At 43.8% G+C, this 20,060-nt stretch overlaps 1 protein-coding gene across 1 annotated transcript in view; it reads right to left on the bottom strand.

Moving 5' to 3' along the window:
• CDH4 (cadherin 4) overlaps positions 1-9,916 on the bottom strand; it is a gene marked incomplete at its 5' end in the record, with an annotated part of 444,834 nt that extends 434,918 nt beyond the window's left edge. Inside the window, 2 exons of the mRNA XM_084271711.1 lie at positions 7,597-7,708; positions 9,857-9,916. Coding sequence (XP_084127837.1) covers positions 7,597-7,708; positions 9,857-9,916 — 172 coding nt within the window. The remainder of the gene's footprint in view (positions 1-7,596; positions 7,709-9,856) is intronic.
• Between the last annotated feature and the right edge of the window lie 10,144 nt (positions 9,917-20,060).

The raw sequence follows: 20,060 nt of genomic DNA on the forward strand, positions 1-20,060 counted from the left end.
TCCCTGTGAGGATCATTTTTTGCAGGCTGTTGCAATGTTTTTATTTAAAGCTATTTGATCTGTATCCACAGGAAAGCTCAGTTTGTCACTCTGCCTTTCCAAATATTCACATGCAGAGCATTTCACAGGACCACAGTACAGTGGAGGCTGGAAGGTACCTCTGCAGAGCACCTCATCCAAGGCAGAGGGTCAGCCAGAGCAGACTCCAGGGCTGCATCCAGTTGGGTTCTGAGTATCTCCAAGGATGGACACTCCAAAACATCCCTGAGCAACCTCCTCTGGGATCTGATCACCCTCACAGTGACAGGTTCCTCCCAAGTTTAATTGGCAAGTCCTGCATTTCCATTTGTGCCTGTTCCCTTTCGCCCTTTCTCCATGCACCACTGAAGAGCCCAACTCCGTCATCTCTGCACCCCTGGGAGGTACACATAACAATAAAGTCTCCCCCTGAGACTTCTCTTCTCTGGGCTAAACAATCCCAGCTCTCTCAGCCTCTCCTTTCAGACATCCTAATAAATAAATATTTAAACAAAGTATCCAAACCAATATATCACAGCACAGAGAGTAGCAAGACAACCCTCTGATGGCACCACTGGCCAAGGATGCTCCTGAGCATTACCTGAAAAAGCAACATGGAGGGGGTCATTTGGGCACAAAAAGTAAAATTGAACATGAAGCCAAATGCTCTGCAGAACCCTTGGCTAGTGCACAAAAGGTTTACACACACACACACAAATGGATCAAGTCCATCCAGCCAGCATTAATTCCAGTGCGTGAGATGAGGGTCCTGGAGAAACTGACCACTGGCTCATCTCAAACCCCTCCTCAAACCACAGGAAACTGGAGTTCCCAGAGGAAATTATCAGCCTTTGTTTTTTCACACACCACTTTCAGGTCTTGGGTCTTACTATTTATTTTTAGACAAATGGAAAAAAGTAGGCTTTATACAGGAACAGCACAAATTCTGGATATACCAGTAACCCCAAACTGAGCAAGAACTCCCTTTTTGCCCTGTGGCACTAGAATTCACTCTATTATAGGAAATACATTAAGCAGCAGATTGCCAATGAATTCCTATCCTCTGTAGTTCTAATCTCTTCCTGCCCTTCAAATAAGACTTTTAAGTATTATCTATACTGCTAAAATATTCTATAAGCTATGTGCATGGCCCACGCTGGTGTTGAAGGAAGAACTTCACCAGCTTTAGTTCACAATGAAATAGCTACCTCTAGAAAAACCTTACACTCTTTTTTCCAGGTTAGAAATTAAGGCAGAAGGAGGCTTGCACGTAAATATCAATGAAATTAGGCCATGAGAACTGGCATTAGGTCAATGAAAATTAAGCAAGAAAATATTTCACTGCTAGACTAAATAATTTTAATTTACCACATGCAAAACAGTTTCCAGAATGCTTTCAGCATCTGCTCTGTGAGATCAGACCTCATGAGCTCTGTCAGCGACAGACAGTTTCTGAACACAGAAGTGACTTAAAAATTAACATTTCCTAACCTTAAAAGACCCAACATTATCCTTTTGGAGTTCAAAACAACGGGTATTTCACAATAAATAACAAATTGGTACTGTTCCAGGCATGACTTATTTCTTAAAAGCCTAAGCATAAAGAAATGAATAAATTATTCACTAGAAATTGCTGTTTCATTTTCTTCCTAAATATTTTTGAGAGTGCCTAATTTGAAGCAGTGCAATTCTTTAACAATTTCCTGGAAAAAAAAAACAACCCTCAGCTCTGAGTTTGTTGTTGGAGAAGCAGATTTATTCAGATAAAAATCAGTTAGCTCCCCAGAACGCAGAAAAAAGTAATTTTACTTGGGTTTGAGGAATTTGGTTCAAATGCTCTGATCTAGAAAGCAATATATACAGTTATTAAGCAGTGTAAGGGGATTAACTCTACAGAGTGTTATTGACTACTCCGGTCTCATTAACTGCAATTTTATTTAGATAAAAATGTCATCTTAAACATCATTTTGGTGTCAGAAGTTAGATCTGAAGAAGAACATTAAAAATAAATATGCATCAGCAGTTCCCCAATCTGCAGCAGCTCTTTCTGGGGTCTCCCCTGGAACTGGTGATTGAAGTTACGGTTTTGATTTGCAACATGCCCATCAAGAGGAACTGCTTTTAAAAGAAGTTGTCCTGTGGAATGGGAGAAGTGTTTTCTGAGAGGCAGCTTCACTGGAGCATGTACAAGCTTAACAGAGAGCCGCTGCCTGCCTGCCTCTTTTTTCCTCCCAGAAAGGAATGAAGAAAGGTTAGGAAAAGAGTTCTGGGTTCCCAGTGGACTTTCTCCTACTTCCAGATTTTATTAGGGAACTGTGAAGCTAATTATGTGTACGATAACTTCAGTAACTGCTTTTCATGCAGAACCACACACCAGAAAATAATGAAAGTATGAATGGAAAAGCCTCTCTGTCTCTCAAGCTCAGAACAGCTCACAGAAGGCACCAGATACTTCAGCAGAACTTCCACACTGCCACAAGGATGGAGCAGCCCTCAGGAGGTGCTCAAAAACTCCACCAAACCCCAGAACAAATCCTAACATTCCTCATGGTCTTCACTTCCAAAGAACAGCTGTAGGACACACCAAAGGCACTCAGAAGATGGAGGCAGGTCTGGGTAAAACCTGTGGCTGCAAGCAGAATGCCATCGGGATGGATCATCCTCCCAAGCATGCTCCAAAGGCAGAACTTGACCACAGAAGCCTAAGAGCAGTCGGGTAGCTATGGATTTCTTGGACTCTGGACCAACGACAAGCGGGAAGCCAGACGTACAGACAGTCAGAACACCCCCATTTACCAACTCACGTGTTGCAGCCATGACACTACAGATAAACTGCAACGTAACAAGTGTGTAACCCAGAAGGATGCTGGCTAAGCTGGGAGTATTCCTCCTGCTTTGGCAGGGGCCAAGTATCATGTATGCAGTTGTATTGTGGGTCTGTGTGACTACTTCCAAGTACAGCTGTTAGCAGATGTCACTAACAGTCCACACTTGATTCCCTCTACTCACTTAACCAAAACACTGTACATCTACCTGCCAAAGAATGCATGATATATATGCCCTACAGTTAATGCTACATGAATTACAAGTAACAAGGCTCAATCAGAGTTCGCACAGGCTTGCTCAGGTTCTCCTTCCCCTTTTTTTTTTAATATGCTACCCATGAAGATTTGGGGTATTGGGTGGGTTTTTTTGGCCTGTTTGATTCTATATTCTCTAACAGAACAAACAGTTGTTCTATACTCTCTAACAGCAGTTGCTGCCTTCCTGTTTTACTGTCAGAGGTGATGAGGGTTGAAGAGGTAGGGGATTTGAAGCTTCAGTGTGGAGAACAAAAGGCTTTGGCCATGAAGAACATCCTAACTCCAAAAAAAACCCACCCCACAAAAAACCCACTTATGAGAGATGGCCTCCATCCTAAATTCTTATTAAAAAACAGGTATTAAAGTAAAATTATTAATTTTATTTGTTTTTAACCAAAAATAACAGTAGTAAAAATCCTAGCGTGGAAGCAATTACAGTTTTATACATTTGCATGAAGCTTGGCTACCTTTGGTTTCATACACTTGCTCAAGCAGAACATGCTGGCACAGTTTATTCATCTTCCCATATGAAAATAAACTGTGCTTCCACGTGCTTCTACCCAAACGTAACTGCCTACACAAGTGAAGTTATCCTGCTGCATCAGTATAGGCACTATTTAGGATGGGCTACAGAAACATGAATCACTGCAGATGAAGAGAAGCACGGAAAAACAAAAAAGGAGCTGTGTGCCCCAAATGATTGCGTTGTCCCCTGACTGTACGGAAAGCTATGAGTTGTTTTGTTTGGCTGTACTTATGAGCAGTGACCGTGCTGTAACTGCGATGGTACTACACTAGAAAAATAATGCATTTAACACCATGATGCCATTCCACCCACCACTAGTTGCCACGGTCTCACAGCATGCCAATAAAACTTGAATTTCTAATCTTGAAAAATCCCTTTTTTTAAAAAATTACAATCTTCAAAAAACCTTAAAAAACCAGAAAGGGCTTAAACCCAGTACCAAGAGTACCACCACCCCCCCTCAGATCATCACTCTCAGCATCCTACTCCTCCTTTCTCTCATTTCCCAAGAGGCCACCACTTATCATCATCCCCGTACGCCTGAGTCAACACTCAGAGATCAGATCCCCCAAGTAAGTCCTGAACTGGCTTCAGCACAGTATTGCATGTCATTGCTCCCCGCTCCTCAGGGCCAATGTTCTCACCATTTTAAGTTAGCATTAATAATTAACAAAGAGAAAAAGATACCCATGCTGTAACTGTCCTCTGCCATACTGCAGGCTCTCAGATTTTTTTTTTCCCCTTAGGCTAAAGAAGAAAAAAAGTTAAGTATCCTATTTTAAACATTATCATGCATCAGCAATCAAAACTAAGTTTATTGTCCTGCAAACAAAAACAAAGATCAAATATTGTAACAGATTACATCCCACTAGCTTTTATTAAGAGATCTGGGGACAGCATTTCTAAGGAAAGCATTTGCTCCACAAATCAACTCAGCTAATACCCCATCATCAGGCTGCAGTGCTGGCAGTGATGTGCAATATGTGGTATTTGTGGCACTTCTGGGGAAAACTATTTTAAGTCTAATTAACATGAAAATTTTGGAATGCAAATGCTTTTCATTTATACATAAAACAAAATGCCGTGACATTTCTCCCATCCATTTATCATAAACAAGTTAATTACTGTGTAACAAATAGCTCCTGCTAGAATCTGTATGTTTTGAGGATGTTAAGAGAGCTGACTCAGGCAAATAAGATGAACCACAAAGTAGTAGTTAATAGCTTATGGCATACTTATAATAAAACAATGACTCTGTAAAAGCTCTTGTTGTCAAATTAAGGCTAAGCTATTTCCATTGGAATAAGTCAATTATAAGCAGTCATTATCTGTTTAACTTGATTCAAACCTAGAATACTATAAGCACTTTGATTTTGACACATTCATAACACTGCATACATTTGAGAGCTGGGTATCACAAAGCTTACAAGGGAAACGCTGGGTTTCTTGCCACCCAGCTCGTCCCAAGCCACATAACTACTAAACTTCCCAATGTCAGCTGAAGTTCACCACTATGCCAAGGTCTACATGCTACCTGATTTCTGATGAACAAACCTTTAGGCAGTATAAACTGTCCTAGGTCTCTTCACATCTCCTTCCCGAGGACAAAGTGAGGAGGATTATGCCGCATAAAGGCTTTGCATTTGCCCACTGGAATCCTCCGAGAGCAATCTGAACTACACACACACTTCCTGCAGCTCCACGAAACCACCGACAGGTGAATCCCTACCTCCTGCTCCCAGGCAGGCAGCCCCGTTTGGCCTGCAGATGAATTACTGAATGCTGATGAATAAGATGGTGGTAGCTGGCAGCAAAGCTTTGCGTGGTAAGATGGTGTGAAACAGTACATATGTCAATCTATCAAACATGATAATGTAAGCAATCTGAACCCATTTTTGGTCTGAACTATTGTACAATACTTCACCCAGATGGAAGAAAGAGATAAACATTTTATGCTTCAGACATATCAAGTGTTAGGAAGTAAAATTAAACCTAAACTGGAAAGCTACCAATTTTGCATGCTAGAGTATATATAAAGAACAACACAACCATGAAGAAGAATTTTATGCAGCAGATTTTCTCCCCCATAATTGTACAAATTAATTAGATATATTTGTTCCCTATGATAAACAGCAGCATGTATTTGACTGTAGATTAAAAGGTGTAAAGACGGTACTTTACTTATTAGCAAACACAGCTTTTGCACTTTTTTCTTTCCCCCTTGGTTGACAAAATGCTAACAAATCACAGGCATCGTGACAACGTTATCAGGACACGAATCTCAGACGTGCTGCACGCACACGTAATACCTTCAGGGCCAGGTCAGCCCTAAATCAGTGCCGGGTTTGCCATGACTAATGTAAAACTCCAACTGGGTCCCTAAAGGATAAAATTAAATAGAAATGTATTTTCATTCAAATCAACTTGACAGCTTATCTAAATATAATTTTATATTTAAAAATTATCAGTTACAGCTGAAACAAAATGACAGCCACTATGCTGTCCTCAAAGCCACTGCCAGCTGACTCCTCTGAGCAGACCTTCTGCTCCTTCCCTACTGTCCACCTACACATACACACAGCTCAACGTACCAAGCACTGAACTGCAAAAAATACTCCTGGAAGCAAGTATATTAATGACTTGACTTTCCATAGTATTTGGAGGACATTGTTTATCAAATAATTTCCAGAGCTAAAAAGAATAAAATCTAGTCAGTTTACAGACTGACCTGTAAAGCCATTTGTTTGGGAAGAAATGCTGCTAAACAAGTAAGCAGTCGGTATTTGGTCTCTTCATGTGTTGCTATATTCTTGGGCTTGTTTATGTCAAATCCCTATTTGGTTATCTTTCAAACTAAAAATAAAACTCCCCAACATTTACTAATTGATGCCAGGCTAGTCAAGAGAATTCCTGAACAGCAAAACTAAGACAACTGGGCTCAGAAACAAAACTGCTTGCCAACTCACGTAGAGAAAAAATGTCCAGTCCTGGATTCTGCTGAAGCCAGAAAGAACACTGACAACTCTCCCTCTTTTGAGAGAAATCAAAGTAATGGAGCAGGTGTTTGCTCTGGAGGAAGACAGAAATCCCAGCTTTCTGGCAGAGAAATGTGAATGTGAGTAAATGTACTTAGAAGAAAGTAGCAAAGGGTTTATAAACCCTTGAGTAGAGCATCAGGTCCCGATGAGCTCCCCAACTCCACAATGTAGTAGGTTTTTAAAACTGCTCTGCCATCCAGCAATGATTAGTGGTTTAGATCAAGCAGGATGCTGCTGGGGGGGTGTGGGTATGCAGATTTTCATCTTCAAAAATTCTCTTGGAGTAAAACAATTATTTCCTGCATCATGCAAATATAAAGTTTAATTATTTTTAACTTGAAAGGGAGACAGATCAATACACAGGATAATCTATTGTTATTTGGATTACGAAGACGTCTTAGAGTTTACAATCACAAAAGTGGTTATAATCCTGCAATTACTATAAAGCTAATTGGTAGTTTCTTTTTGCCTGTGTTTTCATGTTGTCAGTGGGGCAGTAATGAAAATGAATGCCACGTTTGTGAACAGAATGTCTGTAGGCTTGTTTACCACATTTCCAACAACAACGTCTGCTTTATCATGCATTTCAAAGCAGAGATAATTTAAGGATCTTAGAATTTCATACATAAAAATCCTTTCTAAAATATCAAATGTAGAGTTCCTTCAGACGGGGTGGGAGTGGGAGACTTAAAAGTGAAGTGATGACCTCGCATACTATAGGCAAACAATCCACCTGAAGCAGACAGCACGCGGACTTTGAATGATTCATCTGTATTCAAAACTGCGCTCAGGTAAACCACTTAGTGTTTCATCCTCCTACAAACATAATTCTGCAGACAATTTCACCATCAAAACCAGCATCTTTAAGCCTCCTTTCACCTCCCGAAAATACAGTTATTGCAGTGCCTATTAAGCTCTTTATTCCACTTACCTTTGAGTAACTTCTGCCCTTCCATGATGTTCTGTGAGACGAATGCTGTGTAGTCTTCTTCTGAAAAGCCAGGCTTGCATGTGGGTCTAACTGTAAGATCCCCATTGTGTGCCTGCAAAAACAGAACGAGGAAAAAAGCATACCATGACTTTTGTCGTTTGGGAAAACATTTTGCACCCCATGACTCTGTGTTTAGGCATGGGCAAACCTGAACAGTAAAGCAGTGTGCAAGTAGAGACCGCTAAAGCGCCTATCTGTTGGACTGGATCCATACTGTAGCTGCAAAAATAAAATGGGCCAGAAAATAGTTGCTTGACTACAATAGAGAACATTGTTTGTAGGAAGGCTGGGATACTGGGCACTGTCAGAAGGGGGGGGGAAACAAAGAGCAGCAATTCATCAGGGCGAGCTGTGCTCACACTGGAGCCACGCAGAGGCCTGATGTTGCAACATCCAAATCACTGGGTTTTGCTATTGAGAAACTGGGCAAGCCCCAGGACTCGAGGGAGAAGAAATACCCCAGCTCCCAGCAGATGAAGTCCCTTTCCTTCCCCTTTGCCCTGCAGAAGCCTCCAAGGCTCAGCCTGCTGCTGCCTCTGGGACCATCGAGAGTCTACACTTGCCCCAGCACTGGGAAGGGGATGGAAGGAATGGAAGGAAGGGACACCTGACCAAAAATGTAACGATGCCACTGAATAGCACAGTCCCCCCCACAACCTGTCAGGACCCAGCAGGGAGAATCCAGCTAAGCACTCAGCTGCTCTGCTACAACTTTGGATCGCACAGCGGGGAACCAGCCCCTGCCACAGGGACGGGTCAGCCTGGTCACGGTAGTCCAGGCTCTTTGGGACAGGACACACATTCCCCAGCAAGCAGGGTCCCAGACCTCAGCCAGCTCGCTGAAAGCACTTCAGCCCGTGATTTATGCCTAACAAGTGCCAGGTGATTTATGCACAAACAAGTGCTGGCGGCAAGGGATTTCTAACGCTCCCGGACTGTCGGCAGGGCTAGCCAGAGCATCGCTTAGCGATGCAGGCTGCGCCTCGACACCTCCAGTCCCAACAGCGCAGGCTGAAGCCAGGGGACCGGGAGAGTCGCTTCCCCGAGAAAGTGCAACTCTAGACATGCACCTGCCTCCTCGGGGAGAGGAGCAGAGCTCCCCCGGGCTTCCCAAAACACTCCTGGACACAGACGACGCTGCATTATTACGGAGAGGCAGAAGGGACGAGGAGCTAAGGGTCCTTTCAGATGAGCTTAGTAAGCAGAAAGCAAGCCAACGTACTCTGCTAAAAATCACGCTCGGGAGACAGATGCCAGCTACTGCATGGGAAGCACAAGGATGCGGCGGCTCTGTGCACTCTGACTGTCGCTGGCAAGATGTTGCCATTAGGAAACATTTCAAGGGGTCTGACTGAAGGTAACGGGCTTTGAATCTGAAATCACCCCGTTACTGTAACAGCACTCGCTAGATGAGAGCGCACCGGGGCCGCTTCTGCACACCCACGGGCATCCCGAGGGCTCGGACTCGGGACATCTTCACGCGTCCAACTTGGCACAGCGGGATTCAGGCAGAAAAATAAGCGGCTCTTCTTCCCGCAGCCAGTCCAACGAGCCATACAGCAGCCGCCCCGCTCGCACCATACCACCGCAGCCACGCGCTCAGGCATTTACTGATGTCCTGCAGATACCCCTGAACTCGGGGTGGGGGACACGCGAACCCCTAAAACCCCCAAACTTCTCAGCCCATTAGCCCCCAACGAGGATCAGGCCCCGCTCGTCGTGCTCCGGTCTCATAGAGATAAAAGTTAAAAGCACCGCCACGGCGCCGGCAGAGGAGGGACATCTCGCACAGAGCGGGCAGCGCAGCGCGACCGCGCTGGGGCGCGGAGGCTCCTCCGGGGCGCGCAGAGCTCCGCCGCACCGCCGCCGGGACGCGCCGCTACCCCCGCCCGAAGTTTATCCGGCGACGCTCACCGCGGAGGGCAAGTTCCACCGGCCCGGCAGAGGCACGACACGAGAGAACGAACTGAAAGAGCGGCGGCGAGAGGGGGACGCGGCAGGGAACGCGGGGGCGCCGCTCCGCTCCCGCACGCTCCCCCACGCCGACCGCTCGGACCGGCTCCGCGCTCCGACCCCGAAGTTGCCGCGGCTGCCGTGCCCGCAGGCGGCGGGCGCGGAGCGGCGGCGGAACCTCCGCGGTGCGCGGAGCCCGGGGGTGCTGCTTACCAGCCCTCCCGCCCCGCCGGAGCGCCCCACTTACCGCCGCCGAGCCCCAGACGGGAAGGAGCAGCACCAGCAGCACCCGCGAGCCGGTCCTCATCGCCCCGGCCGGCCCGCCGGGCTGTGGCAGTGGCGGAGCGGCTGGCCGCCCCGTCCGCGCTGCGCAGTGCCGGCGCCAGGGGGTCGCTACCGCCCCGCTCCCGCCGCCGCTCGGCGCCCGCTCTGGGCTGCAGGTGAAGCGCTCGCCGCGCGCCGCCGCCAGGCCCCGCCCCGCGGCGCGCGGGCACGCGCCGCCTTAAAGTGACAGGCACCGCCCCGCCGCGGGGAGGGGGAAGGTGGTGGATGGCGGCGGCGCTACCGCTTCTTTTTCTCCTCCTCCTCCCCCGGCAGCCGACGGAGCCTCGCGGGGAGGAAGCGGCCAAGCTTGCGGGGGGCTGGAAGCCCGGGAGCCGGAGCTCGCCTGTCCAGAAAACAAACTTGAATGAACGAGCACAAGAACCCAGCATGTTCTGGGAAAGAACTAATAAACCCAGCATATCCAGGGGAGGGAGGTGTCTGCTGAGGAAAAAGTAGCGTACCTGGGGAAAACTAATAGATCCAGCAGAAAGATGAACCCACTAGGGGAAAAGCTAACATGTCCAGGTGAAAAATAAACATATCCAGTGAGGAAAAATTATCATGATCGCAGGAAAAACTAATACAGCCCTGGGGTGATGAGCATACCCAGTGAGGAGAGCCCAGCCCAGGCTGGGAGGAGAAGGAGCTGTGATGGGGGAGAAGCGTATCCGCAGGAAAAAGTACCATTGTTGCAGGAAAAAAGTAATATACACAGAGAAGGAAAATCAGCATACCTGGAGAGAGGGGTGAAAATGGCACCAGAGGAAATTGAAGCCCCACCATAGCGGGACCTGCTCCTTCACCTTGGAAGACCCTGGCTCAATACCACCTTGTCTGGGCAGAAAGTGCCCCACAGAGTGGCTAGGGGCCCCAGGGGTGTGGGGCAGGCTGGGAACTGGGGCAGCCTCTGCCTGGCATGAATCAAACCATGGGCAGAGAGAGGAGAGGGCACAGGAGATGCCTTCCTGGGAAGAAAGTAATTTGGATGAGTGGTGGTTTGGGGATGGGGTAGAAAAATCGGTAGTGCCTGACCAGTTTCTCAGCTGCATCTGTGAGCCAGCCTGAGCCTGGCCATTTCTGAGAGCGAAAGAGCCACGTCAGGCCTAGTCCAGGCTCAGGTTGGCAGCAGATACAGCTGATGCCGCTCAACTAGAGATTTTCTGGTGTAAAAATAAAGGCAGCTCGAAACAGGGCCTGAAAAACAAAACTTAAAGTCAGTTTAGTTTTGACAGAACACTGAAAATGGCAAGCAGCAGTTTCGAGTGCTAAGTATGGCTCCTGCCAGTTTCCTCCTGCGTGACCCTGACATCCAAATGCGATCTCTTTCCTTTCTGAATGCAGCTCGATGCCACAAATAGGCGTTCTCCAGCATGTATATTTTGTGCATATAAATCCCACATCTATTTGCATAAATAGATGCATACTATCTGATGTACGTGCAAAATCAGACATTGCAGCTGAAAAATCTGGCCATTAAACTATTCTGTTAGATTCACACATTTCCAAAGGAATGAGACACATAAATCCACTGACTGCAGCTTTTGCTATTGAGTAGATTTAATGGCATTGTGTTAACACCTAGAGATGTTAGCGGAGAACTGAGACCTCATTGTATTAAGCTCTGTAGATATAAATAATGAAACAATTGTTCCTACCCCACCAATTTAGGGTCTTAGTGGATTATGGGGTTTATTTTGTTTTTAAACAAGTATTTCTGAGGTTCTTATATAACATCAAATAAATCCCACCATTGTGTGAATTTAGTGTACACCCTTTTTATGAAGCACTTTCACAAAGGCAGAAATAATCAAATGATGCTGTCATAGCAAAAATAAATCTTTAATATGTATATAGAAAAATCTAAATTTTTTCCTTTTATTTTTATCCTAAATTTCAAAGTTTGGAGTAGATTGTTCCAGGTTGAAGGGCAGCAGCAGTTATTGCTGTTTAAATAAAACTACACGTACTTTGGAGACTTGGGGGGATATTTTGGATCTGTTGGTATTTCCTTATGAATACCTATGGCCAGTTATTTGGACTCTTGCTGGACTACAGCTGTTGCTATGCATGCGCTCGCTCAGTTTGATAACTTTGTTAATATGACAAGTTCTACAAGTATTGTCAAAATAAGTCTGACACCACAACAGATTGTGAAGAAAAGGCAGAGCAGTAGTGAAAAAAAAATAGAATTCTTCAACATGTTTACAGTTGATTTCTAATCTGATGGCAAATTGATATTTTTTTTTCCCTGAAGTAGTTTGCCATCCCTCTTTTCTAAGATGAGGTAACTGTCTCTGTACTCAGGGAACAAGTCTGTAAGTGGAGTGAGTTACATTCCTACTGACTCTGTGAGAACTGGGTGCCTTCCCAAACTGAGGTGTTTCCAGGAGGAGAATACAAATCCAGTGTTCAGACAGTGGAAATCACTGTTTTATGCACGTGGTTGTTTTCACTCAACCACTTTCCCCCAACTCTTGACACTCGGATTAATTTTGGAAGGAATTAAAGATTTGCTAACTGATTAGCTACTATTTCAACTACCTCCTTGTTTAGAAGCACTTAACATGAAGTGCCCATAAAGTATCTTTCTTCAGTTCTTTAAGGAAAATTAAAATAGACATTTTTGTACCTATTGAATTCTTCACAAATTACTGCATTTAAGCATATGGGTCTGGGCCTGAATGTCACTTCGAGCCTGCTGGCAGACTGGTTCTGAATCAGTATTCTTGCACAAAAAGGAAATAGGAAGGAGCTCCAGCATCTAACATACGAACGCAACAAGATGTGGATTTGGCTGGATGAAGACATTTAAGAGCATACACATGCACAGTAAATCAACTTGCTAAACACCTCAAGAGCAAAACTGCTGATCCTAAGAGCCAACTTGCTACACTGCACAACACTCGAGAGAATAAAAGGCTCATAGACGAGACATCTACAGAACTGACTGCGCCAAGATAATGAGGAGCGTGGAGTGCACAAGGGATTTTTCTCTCCTTGATGCACACGTGTAATTCCTATTGACAGCAGTGGGAGTTGCACGTACATATCAAGGGGACAATAGAACCCTTCGTGGTGGAGATGAGTATCAGAAGTGAGCTGTGTTACCACGGATAGAAATGAGAGAGAGGGAAGTGTGATCACTGAGGGACGGTACAACATACAATAAAATTGTCAAGCAGCCATCAAATATGTGAAAGCATGGGAATAACAAATTAAATGGACAGGAGGTGAGAAAACAAAGTCTCAAGAGACTTTGCCTTTCTAGCTTAGGGCTGATGTCTGAATTCCTTGTTTGGGAAATATTCCTGCTGGCTTAACCCTTTTAATCATCTGATAAGTAAATGTTTCACTGAACTCGAGTAAACAGTGATGGCCTAGCTGCTAAGGATAAAAAGTGGTTTTATGAAAAAAAAAATCTGACAAGGAAGGAGAAATTCAATTCCAGCGTGCCGACCACACCTTGGGTTTCTTCAGTATGGTCTGATGATTTTTGGTTTTTCTAGGAGACTGATAGCGGACTGGTGATTTAGAAAGTCATTTTTACTTATTTAGGTTTGTGTCAAAACTACTAACAAAAGAAGGGATATATAGAACCAGAGAAATAACAATGAGTGTGGATTGGTAGATAATGGCAAATTATGAGTTTATGTCAGCAGTTCAAAATTGAAATGGATGCAGAACACCTTTGGACTTGCTCCATATTTGGCATCTTTTTGGAAGATGTGTAGGAGAAGGTGCAACAAGATAGAACTGAACAGTAAAGTGAAAGGTAAATCAAAGCTTTGGAGAACTTAATGATCAGGAAAAGGCATAGGCATCTACCAGATTGAGACAGAAGCCAACACAGGAAAGCAAGATGCTCCAAGTGGGAAGAACACAACCATGGGAAGAAAATAAAACTAACAGTGAAAGTCAGACTTTGGTGCATTTATGTCATTTCCTAAAGTAACAGCAAATCACTAGAACTACGTGAGTGGTTGGGCACAGCTCAAAATACTGGATTACTTATGATCTGGCTCCAGCACAATATCTAAAGGCAAAATGATGAGTCACAGAGAAGAAAGAATCCACAGGAAAAGGCAACACCGAACAGGAACAGAATATCCTTTACACTAAGCTGATTCTGCACCAGCCTGCATGTCCTGCCTGTGTGCTGGGATGGTGAGAAAGGTACAACTATCCTCCTGGTTAAACAGATCTTTGTGAAGTCACAATTTCAGTCTTGCCAGCCAGGCTGCAATGCCAGGGAATTTAAACTTCCTCTCTTTTCTACTATCTACTCATCAGTACATCGTGGCTCCTATCGATTCTCCTTCTGAGTTGGTAATGTGAATGGCAATGAGGAAAATACAACTTCAGAGCCCTGATACAAAACCTTCCTGCTCAGGTAATTACACTGACCAAGGGAGGCCAACTTTAGTGTAGTCTGACCTCCAATTATGAGACGCACTGTGGTCTCCTCGCTGAACTATGCAGGCATTAATGGCAGCGTGCCAGCAATGGCTATATTAAAATCAATTTAAAAATCCCAATTCTACCTCTCTTTCACCTTAGGTGAGGTAACACACCTTATACTAATGTAACTCTTATTAAAATATTGTAAAACAAAATTGACCTATGCAAAACAGTACAATTCTATTACTTTTTTGATCCATTTACTGTATTCTTGCAAAAATGAATCAAAAAAGCAAAAGTAGACGGAGAGGTTTAATAGGTCTGTGTCATGCAGTGGACTGCAGTTTAAAGCAAGGGTATTAAAAAAAAACCAAACCAAAACAACAAAACCCACAGAATTAGGTTTGTTCTCAGAAAGAGCACCTATTTATGTCAGTATTCCCCATGTAACAGCTTCAGAAAAGTGGCCTTTCTGGTGGTGGGCTCAGAGTCACCAACGAGAACAGACTGCCAGAGATCCCCAGCACAGCAGGCAGGCAGCTCCCCGTGCTGCTCCCAGATGCAGCACCTCGTGTTCAAGGAAACAATGAAACCCCATCAGATTTGGGGGAAAAAAAAAAAAGAAAAAAAAAAAAAAAAGGAAAGAAGGAAAGAAAGAAGGAAAATGAAAGATAGGGGAAAAAACAGATCAACAACCATTGTGCCGTGTTGTAAGTGGGAGGAAGGTCGCAGCTTCCTAAAAGCCTCCCCAGACTTACTGATTTTAAGGCACTCCGTACAAGCATGTGTTTAAGCACACTTGTGCCATCACCTCAGAAACAGAGTAACTAAAGCAGCCATCATCTAAACCCATTGCATTCACAGTAAGTTTTCCACCACCACAGCTGTCTGAGAGGAACCTTACTGAAGAAAAACCAAGTGACTTCCTCCCCATCCTCTCAGCAGCTGAGGCAGAGGCACTTTCTAACACAACCTGTGGGCTCCCGGACCATTGGGAACCACAGAGGTTCAGCGTGGTATCAGGGAAAAGGGGCAGGACCTAACCAATGAAACCCTACAGTTCCCTAATTTTTGCTTATCATACACCAGAAAACTCCAAATATCAAAATAATCAAATATTGTATCCCTAGTTTCTTGTAGGCATTGCCAATGGAGAATGGGGATTTTTCAGATTTGCAGCTTTTGCTGTCTTTATTGTGGATGGCAGCAGTTCTCCTCATCACTTCACCATTGCCTTTCTTTCCCCTCCCCTTTTGGTGGACATGGCTCTTTCTACATTGCAATGTTCACATAAATATAAATTCCAGTCCAGATCTCAAAAGAAGTTACTCTGGTACAAGCAGCAACATTAATAAATAAACACTCTTCTATCTAGCAAAAACCTGAGGTCCACATCAGGCTTTCTTATCTCACTGACAATACATGCTTCACTTCTTTATCAGAAAAAAAAAGAAAAAAAAAAAGAAGAAAAAAAAAGAAGAAAAAAAATAAGAAAAAAGTCTTTTTTCTTCTGCACAGATTAGTAAGGCATAAACAGGAGTTACATTATGAGCTCTCTGTGCCTTTTGTGGCAGCCAGCTTGTTTGCATGCCTCCCAAATACTTTTCCCTCCCAATATATCCACCAGTTTGAGCACCAGAGCAGATACTCTAAACCATGTGTGTGTGCATGCTAACTGCTGAGGCAGAACTCCTCGGAGAATGCCCCAGTTACCTTGTTAATATGAAGTCATTTTCTGGAGCTGTCAGCATTTTTGGTCAAGAACCACCTGGAAGACAAAGCACTTTACAAGAAACAGCTTTGACAGCCTATGGACTTGAATAGTGGAACTGGAAAGATAAGAAAAATTGAAGAGAGAGGAGAGAAGAGGAAGAGATGTGCCAAAATATGGAAGAGATTCATCATATTTCCAATTAAAAAAGGTAGTGAGAAATTTAGTATTTGTCTCCATAAAACTCTGGTCAAGTTATAGATGCATACAAAATGCATTTGAATATCTGAGTCACTGATTTAGCTACTAATGAGGATAATATGATGCAGAGGAATTCCGCTAATAATATGACATGCCTAAGTGAAGTAAAACCTAGAGAGAAAAGTGAGCTCTCTAGGGACATTATATGCATGGCCAGCTGAATGATATGGACTGACTTTAGCCAATAGTAATGACAACAAAGTCCTCCACACACTCATAAAAAGAAAGGGAGAGAAAAGAGTGGAGTCACACAGGGGAAGAGTTTGGTAACTACTGTTGGTAGTTACAAGCTGACGCTATCTACTATTCAACAGGTATATGCTATTTCTGGTGTTGGTGGGGTTCCTGCATGAGCCCAAAGATTTCTCTGTACAGAGTAACTGCTGCCTTTTGCCAAGGCCCAGAAGTCCAAAGATTTAATTTTTCAAGTTCATGAATTCATCTGATGAGATTATCTGCTGTTATGCTGTTTACACTGGCCAACAGACCCTGTGGCCTCACACCACCTCATCTGTTCCAACTTCACACATGCTTCCAACTGTAACTGTGTCCAGGACACATGTCTAGGCAGTAAAAATCTTGGTACATCCAAGATGGGGTAACCCCAGGGCAAAAAGTAACTCTGACAGCCAGTGAAGTGTGTGTTTTCGATCTCTCTGAGAGAGAAACACTATGGGAGATCCCTGCACCGTCTTCTGTTATAAACTGCAGGAAGACTTGTGGTTTAATAAAGCTTATTGTAAGTGACATTACTTCAGCGATCGAGATCGTGCTAATCCATCAATAGAAAATGGCAGAATCATGTAACAGGATTTAGACAGGACGTTTATATTATAAGATTTCAACAACAAATACAAATTATATCTGGTGCAAGTCACAGACTGGTTCAGATAACCTGTACTGTACCTATCCAGACATTTCAGCAGAATGGTCATTTGCACAGCTGATCCCTAAGTATTTTATGAGAGATAAATCTAATAACCTTCCTGTGAAAGCCTCAGCAGGATGTGGACACTGTAATAATCCATATGCAAGCTACCACATTGTATTGTATGCTCTCAGACAACTCAATTATTTTCTTCCAGATCTAACATAAGCCTCTGTTTAGTAAACATGATGAGAGTCTAACTTTTACATATATATATATAAAGTGCTTAATTTGCATGCAAAATTGCCCTAAGTATGTATGCAAATAGGAAAACTCATGCACAGATGACTAATTAAGTGCATTTATGTGAGAAATTACCCAATGCACGCATGGAATCTCAGTAATTGTACACACAACTCAGATGTGCGATTGCATATGCATTTTGGACACATAACTGATTGAAAAAATTATTTCTCAGTACTGTGTTGGAATAACTGATGCAGAGCACACGATCAGAAATAGGACAACTGATAGGGCCTTTGAAGGAAACTGTAAAACTTTGTGAGGAACATTATGGTAAGAATAGAATTTACCATCTCCACCATTCCTGTTTTCCAATTCACCTAGAACCTGAGGTTTGCAGCTCACTGTTGCCCATTCAGTATGTGTTTTGGAAATAAATAGGAAAGTTTACTTCATGTACCTTGACCAAGTGCCCTTTCTGCTCACCCAAGCAGGGCTTGTAGTATGACAGCACAATATCCCTTTGGAAGGTACAGTGGGAATTGGTGCAAAAAGGGTGTCTGTCTGTTTTAATTTTCCAGGCAATGATGTTGTTAAAGGTTCCTTTACATAAACACTGATTAGTTCTCTTTGTATCCCCAAAGTGAGACAGTTTATGCTAACATTGTTAAAATTCAATAGAGTAAACAAATTCTTTCATTATGATAGGATAAACATCCCTGACATCAATGTCCTGCAAAGAAAAATGCCTGTCTCGATGTTTTTATATGCTCTGGCTGCTGAAAGCTGGGATACCTCCTCAACCTGCCTTGTGATGTTTTGCTGTTGTCTGTTCTGCTCATGTTGCTGAGCCTGTAAGCAGTGAGAGAAGCACCTTTGTATTTATATGTGACATACAATTTGAGGTAAAACATTTCAGTCAGCCAATGCAGGCAAAGATACCCATCTGCGTTTGTGGGCGCAGAGGAGGGACACACTCAAGGGGAGCGGGAGAAAGGAGACTGGAAAGGGATGTGCTGTGACTGGTTTGCTCAGAGCCAAAGTGCTGTCGTGCTGCCAAGACACTCGCAGCAGCGTTGGGAGGCTCTGAACGTGAAGAGCTGAGGAGGAGGGAAAAGGGACAAGCTGCTTTGGTTCCATTTGTCTCAGGACAAAGCTCCTCGGATGAGGTTTCAGAAGGCAGTATTTGAAGTAGGCTTCTGCCACTAAGTGGTGCTCTATACAGTACAGCATCTTTATGATATCACAGTTTACAAGGAGGAATAAACCAGAACACTGCCAAACTGATTAGACCGATGTAGACACTTAACAAGTGTCCATTACACTGATTTAATCCTTCTGCAGCACTGGATAAATGAGGAGGAAGAACAGGCCAATCCAAATGATTAAAGAAATCCAAAGATTTGAGCCCTGGCATACAGCATCTGAAGTGGAAGATTACAGAAAATAATTCTAAGTTTCAAAAAGCTTTGTCTGGCTTGTTTTAGTTCTTTCTTAATTATTAGTATTGTTTTCTCAAGTTTATGGGGCTTAGAACCTGAACTACTTACCAAAAAAACCACCCTGAAGATAAAACCCTAGTTTTAATTAATACTTGCAATTATTCCAGAACTAGCAATCGTATTTTGAAAACAGATGCCCTATTTTATATCAACTGACAAAAAAAGTAGAACGTGTTCTTTCCAAAGTACATATCTACATGCAGATTTACTCCCTCCCACCCTCCCAAAATGATGCATTTTAAAAATAGGATGTAAATTTGGAAGGAGAATGCAAGCTTGCAACTTCTGCTATTCTCAGTCCCAGGAGGAGTGTAAATACAGCAGGCAGAGGAACTGTCTTGACATTTTGACACTCATGCGATCTTTTGCCCCAAGCAGCCCTACATACGTGTTGCCTCTCAGCTCCAGCGAGACATTTGGGGTAAGGGTCCACGGACAAAACTGTGCCATCCCAGGAATGGAGAAACCGAGTTCAGGAATCGCAGAGCTTTGCTCCTGTTTTATCGATGGAGGAGGAATTTATTTAATCACAGTCTGTGAAGCAGCTTATTCCTTTCCTCTGCTGCTGGTCTGTCCTAGAAAGTGAAGAAAGGCTGGGGAGAAAGGATGGAGCGAGGAATGCTGGCGTTCAACGATCCCCCATGTCTGTTGGTGCGTTTCTCAGCTCGTGACGGAGCAAAGTCAGTACTTTGTATTAGACGCCCACGTAGATGGTGTGTGTGTCTCCACCCAGGCCCAGGCACAGTCTGGGAGCCAGCCTCATTCATCGGATCTAAGGACCCTATGACATGGCCTCCTGCTGAAACTCAATGGATACCTGCCCACCTGAGCTGTGCTGCTGAGCAGAATGCCCTTAAATAGGAGGCGGAACCTTTGAGGAGAAGATTAGTGCCTTTTGTGGACTGTATTTGTGTGCAGGGTGCCAGTTAATGCACAATATTCCCAGAGAAGTGATTTAAATCAAGAGTCAAAAGCCAAAAGGGTATCAAAGCTGTACAGGAACTGATTGCTACTATAAATTTTTCTGAAACAAGCTGATGCTTTGCTGATTCTTTGGTCCTTTTCTGGAAAAATATGTCCATGTTAACTGACACCACTGACTTCTCTGTATTTTTCATTTTTGTTCCATGGGATTATTTTTAGC

Source organism: Gallinula chloropus (genome assembly GCF_964237585.1).
Source record: "Gallinula chloropus genome assembly, chromosome: 16".
Classification (NCBI taxonomy): Eukaryota; Metazoa; Chordata; class Aves; order Gruiformes; family Rallidae; genus Gallinula; species Gallinula chloropus.